The sequence below is a fragment of the Ascidiella aspersa genome, chromosome 5 (genome assembly GCF_963924565.1).
Source record: "Ascidiella aspersa chromosome 5, kaAscAspe10.2, whole genome shotgun sequence".
NCBI classification, from domain to species: Eukaryota; Metazoa; Chordata; class Ascidiacea; order Phlebobranchia; family Ascidiidae; genus Ascidiella; species Ascidiella aspersa.
This window is the reverse complement of record NC_139451.1, coordinates 16,271,122-16,278,119: the sequence shown is the minus strand read 5'-3', so window position 1 is coordinate 16,278,119 and position 6,998 is coordinate 16,271,122. Positions and strand designations below refer to the sequence as shown.

The 6,998-nt window shown below is 36.0% G+C and overlaps 1 protein-coding gene across 1 annotated transcript; it reads left to right on the top strand.

Annotated features, from left to right (window-relative positions):
• Nucleotides 1-327: 327 nt before the first annotated feature.
• Nucleotides 328-2,167, top strand: LOC146145114 (uncharacterized). The gene has a single exon (XM_083389854.1). The coding sequence runs from the start codon at nucleotides 386-388 to the stop codon at nucleotides 1,589-1,591; it is 1,206 nt and encodes a 401-aa protein (XP_083245980.1). The 5' UTR covers nucleotides 328-385; the 3' UTR covers nucleotides 1,592-2,167.
• Nucleotides 2,168-6,998: the final 4,831 nt, after the last annotated feature.

The window sequence follows — 6,998 nt, the reverse complement described above, 5'->3', positions numbered from 1 at the left end:
AGACCGGGGATATTACAATTCAGATTCTCTGTGTAAAATATTTGAGAAATATTCAGACAAAACTGAGTAAAAGTATAAGGGCTAGTGTTAGATTAGATAACAAAACTGTTTACAGTGTTTGCTCCCGCCTTTTGTGTGATGAATCAAAGTGGCCTACTACCAGCAAACAACCCAAAAGAAAAATGTTGCTGCTTTTGGCGGCTTTCTATGTTGGTTAGTTTTTAGGTGGTTTAGATTTCCTGAAGAAGTAATTTGAAAAATTGTATTAAATCGTTAATATAACATAAGTTTCTGCATTTTAATTAAACTATACATTCAGGGTCGAAATAAGGTAAAGTAAATTATAAAGAAAACTGAATATTTTTCAACTAATTCACCAAAGACGATGTCGTCGGCGACCACAGCTGCGAATATCAGCATTGCCATGAGCAACACTACACGTTTCTACGATTTCTCTTCATGGGTGCCTGTTGAAATCATAACTATAGTCCTATTTGTAACCAGTTTCTGGCTCATGCTCAGTTTTTTTGTTTACGGAATCCAAAACAAGAAGTGGCGTAAGGAACGAAGGGGAAATCAGTTCGAGCGCATCATTTATTTATTTGGATTTCTATCTCCATTAATGGTTGTCATTCGTCTGATATTATCTCAGGTCACTATCATAGTGGGATTTGATCCGACAAACACGTTAGGATGTGAATTTTCATATGATATATCCACGGTATTTTACTTGCTTTCACTTGTTCCCGCCTACCTTTGTTTGTGGGTTCGGCAAAAAGCGTTGTATGCTGATAAATGGCTTGGAGATTTAAAAACCAAAGTTATAATCGTCTTTAATTGGATTTGCCTTTTTCTAATTGTTGGAAGTCTATTGGCATCATCTGTGTTGTTCGTGGTAATTGTATCGTACAAGGCAACACCAAATGGCTGTATCCGCGAGGCTACGTCTACCTACTCACTTGCCACACAAATGATTGTTGTACTCGCCATATTGCTGATAGTAGGCCAAGCTATTTTGCTCGCCCTTCTTATCTACCCATTAAGGCTCTTTGCAAAGCGTCAGTACAACATCGGATTTTTCTGTCTATGCTGTTCCAATAACAAGTTTAATGGCCCAAACGTCAGCTTGGAAAATCGCAAGTCGTCCACAGACATTGCAACGTCGAGTAATCGAATGAGCGCAATCGTTACTAATCAAGGTATTTTCGAAAGCCATATCGCCACACACAGTCAATCCGAAACCACAGCAACCAGTTTTCCTAATGGCGGCAATGGTACCACCCAAAGGAGACGAAAGAGCAAGATAGGAGTCAACACAGGTCGTCGGCTACTCAATGTAATGCAGAGATCTGTTATCTGTGCTTTCGCTTGTGTGTTCACTGACCTTATGGCACTCGTGATTGAAACATCCTACAACTCTGCAAATCCTGGCAATTCACAAACCATTTCCAACGTAATATACGACGTTAGTCTGGTTGTGCGCATGGTTGCTCTTATGTTGCAGTTTGACTGTCGCGCAGAGATAACCTCTGTTTTATGTTGTTGCTCTGCGAATTTAAAACCTAAACATACTAAAAGTGTGAGCGGTTGATAATTGATTAAACCTAAACAAAGATATTCCTTGTTGATCGCTTATGATGTGTTCTAGTTCATATTTTATCTCTTTCTCTCCTTCTCTTTCTCTCTCTCTCTCTCTCTCTCTCTCTCTCTCTGTCCCTCTCTCTCTCTCTCTCTCTCTCTCTCTCTCTCTCTCTCTCTCTCTCTCTCTCTCTCTTATGTGCGTGTGTGTGATTTTCGGCACATGTGTTTGCTGCGGTTTCTTATATACTTTACTTTATCGCATTACGGTTTAACATTTAACGCTACGAGGCAAAAAACACTTAAAATGATGCTGGGTGCTTGTTTCACATTTTTAATCGGGAAGTTTTCCCCAAATCAAGCTTGAGCAAATTCTAAGATGCTCTAGCGTCAAGTGCACCATTTTTGGCATTGTTTTTCCTTTTCAAATTTGTTTAGAAAAAGAGCATTTCTATTTTTTCTGTAAAAATTAATTTATTGATTTACCTTGCAATAACAAATATAACCACCAAATACATTTAATGGGCAGCTTCCCAATTGCTTTTGCTACCACACGAGAAGTAGTGTAGTATCTAATGTAAATTCGTATTTATTTGTATATAAATTTCGAGTTTGAATAGCTGAGATTTATAAGAGTTCGCCTTAGCGTTTGATCATCTTTTGAGTAACATGGTGTTACCAGATTATTAAAACAGTTTGCTTTTTTGCCGTGGTGTATCCATGGAGGGGGTTTGGTGGTTCTCAATTACATTATGTATTCGAAACATTATTCTACCAAAATCAATCACACATATTTTATCGTCTTGGTTTAGTTTTTCGCCTGAAGTGAACGATTATTCACTAAGCGGATTCGACGCGCGTGTTCGCTTTGCGTCTTAAAGGTGTCTGGTTATTTTTTTTATGACGCCATTACAATTACCATTTTATGACGTCATTATTCAATAACGCCAGATGGAAAATAGCGGGAATTCCCTAAGTTGAAATTTATGAACCCTCTTTTTGATTTTCTGGATACGCCCCTGCTTTTTGTAATGTCATTATATTGTTTGAATGTCTTCCTTGTTAACATACATTTAACAATTATACCTGGCAGCAATAGCTTATTTCATACATTTAACAAATTTAAAAGTCTCGTATAAGTTCGACATGAATACATGAGCGCTTTATCGCTTAAATTAATGTATGCACCAATATACAAACATTTTTATTGGCTGTTTTTGCACTCTTAAAAGAAACAAAATTTACGTAAATGCATTTTTTTTTAAATACTATTGATCGATAGTCTATTCACGATTTTGATTTTCATAGGTCACAAAAAGACCTTTGTGCTTATAGTCCTTAAAATAGCACAAGCGAGTCAAACATTGAATTACATGAGCCGGGTTTACCCACCGTTTAAGGGTTTACAAGCAGGCACTAAAAGGATTTTGTAGTATTGTAATAACATGTTTTGTATGCTTCAATTAATCGTATGATACTTTAGTTATTAGTGGTAAATCAGGATTAGTTTGTTGTGTGGTCTGTGGTTAAAACCATTGTTTATCTGCAAAAACGAAGTACATCCGCTTGCAGAAACCATTTCTCATATATACATTTTGTTCAAAAACCTTTTTTGTAAAATAACACGTTGTTGTCAACATATATTATAATAGGGAAGGGAAATGAAACGTGTTTAGCAGACAAAATAGGTGCGTTGAACTCTTAATAAACTTCAAAAATCACAAAACAACTTTCGTAACAACACAGGAACCGCCTGGCTGTTATCTTTCATTACTTCAGTTTCAAATCAGCTATGATAAACAGGTTATTGTTAGATGATTCTGCGTGCTTGACTGTAATATGTCGTCAACGAAAATAAGTAATATTCACCCTATTTTAAAGAACTAAAAATGTTAATAAAGCAATCTTAAGTAGTTATTGGTAAACATTTATTTGGAAGAGAGTTCTACTCTGTATGGATTATTTGATAGGCTTGTTTTTACCCGCAATATGTTCTACAAACACTTATTCACCATTCTATTCATTGCTAAAATTGTTAATTATATATTCCCTTTTTCGAAAAGTTATGAAAAGAAAACTTTGGCTAGCCATAGGCCTAATTCTACAGTATTTTAAGCGTAAAAATGTCGAATCTTTAAAATAATTAGAAACAAGTGTTTTTCAGGTGCTCGTTGTCATTTGGGATCTACATATCATCCATAAAAGGTTTCAGTTCGCCTGGCTTGGAAAAAGCCACCATTTTGGATTTTAAAATTTGGCGCCTGGCTATGTCAATTCATCAGGCCATAAAAACAATAGATTTAAATGTTAAAAGTCTTTTTGAGAAAAATGGTGCAATGATTTTCATTAAATAATTTTCATACCAGGAGATATGACATTTTTAATACGTCACTATTGCGCTTACGAAACTGAAAAACTAAAATTTGAAGTTATGTTAGTTTCGTAAAATTTATCTCTGATATACCCTCTCTGAGGTTTAAATCAGTTGTAAACAAGCACCAAGATAAATATGCAGTTAAATTTGTTGGGTATTCACTATTCAGTGCTGGTTTGTAAAAAAATAATGGATGTAAAGGATGGTATATAGCAGGGGTGGGCAAACTGCGGCTCGCGAGCCACATGCGGCTCGCCGGCATGATTTTTGTGGCTCTTCTTGTCGAATCATACAATTCCAAATAAATTGTTAAGGCAAAAAGGCTACCATGAGTACCGTTTATGACCGTTTCTCTCAATATTTACCGTTTTTGTAGTGAAATAATTTTGAGGCTCTCTGCTACTTTTATTTTCTGCAAATGGCTCTTCGATTGTATTTGCCTACCCCCGGTATGTAGTCTATGTATATATTGCTGGATATTACTGGAAAAGTGGTCTGGGTAACTGTAGTTAAATGTGACTCCAGAGACAAGACTCGAGAATAACGTCATCCCCCAAAAACAGAAAAATATAAGTAAAACGGTACCCAATTGTCGAAAAAGGGTCTAAATCTAAATAAGAAGTAACCTTGTCAGAAAACATTAAGGGTCAAACTGATGTTTAAACATCCTTACACCTAACCAAAACCTAACCTATACTTTGTCGTTAACTCGACCAACAAATTTCGTTTAAAAGTTAAAGTTTACACATTTACTTGCATTACGGTAAATAACACTTTCTGCTGATTCGAAAACCACGAAACAACGATAACGAAAAAAACAATAGAAGAGTGAAATACAGGATCACACTTTTATTAAAAGGAATATATTTCACCCAAAACGGCATTTTCAGTTTATACGAGTAACGTCTTCATGAGGGTAAGCGTCTTTTTATAAATGTATTAAATGTATTATAAAAAAATGTATTTATAAAAAGACACATCCATAATTGTACAAAATGTGCTAACGGAGCTAAAAATATTTTGTTGTATTTGCGAGACAGCCATATAATATTTTTCAACAGCTAATTTAGTGTAGCAAAAATAGTGATTTAAATACAGTAGAGTCTTTATCAGTTTTTTCTAACTGGTAAAGTACTAATGTAGTTGGTACAGCGATGCAAAGTAATCACACCCACAATAACCACGATAATGTACAAAGTCTACCTGGTTAAACAAAATAAAACAATCCAACATGTTAAACTTCTAGCCTCCGAGCGTGTTACCTTGGCTAAGCATGTCTCGCATATTTTACGTAACGGAAACCCGTGACATTTGTCAAGCGGGCGAACACACTCACTCATAAACCTCTTTGTTTACATAGAAGTGTAATAGCATATAACGCGTTTCTTTGCATTTCGCGGTGATTGCAGAACGTAACCTACTTTGTAACACAGAAATTGCCATGATATGTACCTCGACTGTTTGTCGCTGTATGTGTCTGAAGGGTTTAACTCAGAGGTTCCCAACGTGGGCGGTACCGCCTCTTTGTGGGCGTTGGCGAGTTACAAGGGGGCGTTTTGGGTCTTTTTCTAGTTTGGGGGGCGCTGAGCGGACATAAGGGGGCGTTACATAAAAGTACTTATGGGGTAAACACACTGCAAGAAGTTTCAAACTTACTTGGAACGTACTTGCACAAACGTTTTCTGATTGTGTTTAAAAGGGTTTAACTAAATGCTTTCCAAAAATAAGCATATCACCTTACAACGATACGACCTCTGTGGTAGCGGCGACCAATGGCGCGGTATAAAATGATCCTAGACATATCAGACCAACTGGAGGTTGATGTCTGCCTGGCCTATAACATTAAAACCATGCGTACTTTTAGACGAGTTTCAAAGGTGAAATTTCCGCATAAAGTGGAGAAAAAAAATGCAGGAAAGTACGGCCGATAGCACTTGTACTTTCTCAAGCATACACGGCCGCATAATTAATTGTCAAATACCGCAGTCGACCGCACGGGCTGCAAGTTGTACAACTTTGGCATACTCTGTCAAACTCCAATCACGCCATTGGAATCAAAAATAAATGTACCCTATACAGCTGTTAACATGAACAAAATTTCGCATAGCAAACATCGAAAACGACCAACTCACAAGTTAAATAGTTATTTCATTTTGTCCGAAAAGTCTATGTCAAAGCAAGGAGAAACAGTGACTTAAATGTACTTAAGCCAAGTCGTTGACTTAAGGCATTAGAGCATTTGAATTAGGATCAACAGAAAAAAGAGATCATTATGTTTCAAGTTTCAGTAATGTTGCAATAACAAAGGTATAAACACAAGCGTAAGGTTATGCCAGAGTATTTCTAAAATAACCTTAAGACGTTTTAAAAGTAAATAAAAACAAGCAATGATAAACGAGCGTCAAAGTACACCCTGTGTTCGCGGCACTCGCCCATATTGTCTAAACGCGAACGAGGCATTAAAAAGGAAGCAGATGGTAATAATTGCAACGACTAAACGAATGCTTTTACTCAGTAAAGTGCCGTATATGCAAAAGTGTTCAAAACGCCGCTGTTAGTGGCGATTAAGAAAAATTCATACAATGTACGAAAAATGCCCAAATAGGTTATACTTGCATATTCAGAAATAAAAAATGAGGTAATCTTTTTAACATACATACAGACAAACCAATAAAATCTAGCAATACGGGCAGAGACGCCCGCAGAAATATGAATACATGCAGCGCATATATTATATTATACACATATAGTTAACTTCTGTACCTAAGGTATTAAGATGTACATACGATATTTTCATTCTTATAAATTTATCAATCGATAATAGTATAATATTTTTAACCTTTATAGTAGGCTAATACGTATTAAACGTATAACTAATAATAATAAATATCGAATTTTGAAATTCCAGGAGCAAGTGCCCCCCTTTTTAATATTTGGCTAAAATAACCCAATTGTACTATAATGTATTTAATTAAAGCACCTTAGCGTACCTCAAGTCATTTGTGTAGATGACTTCAAGTCAATTTATTGATTTGAGTCATTACAA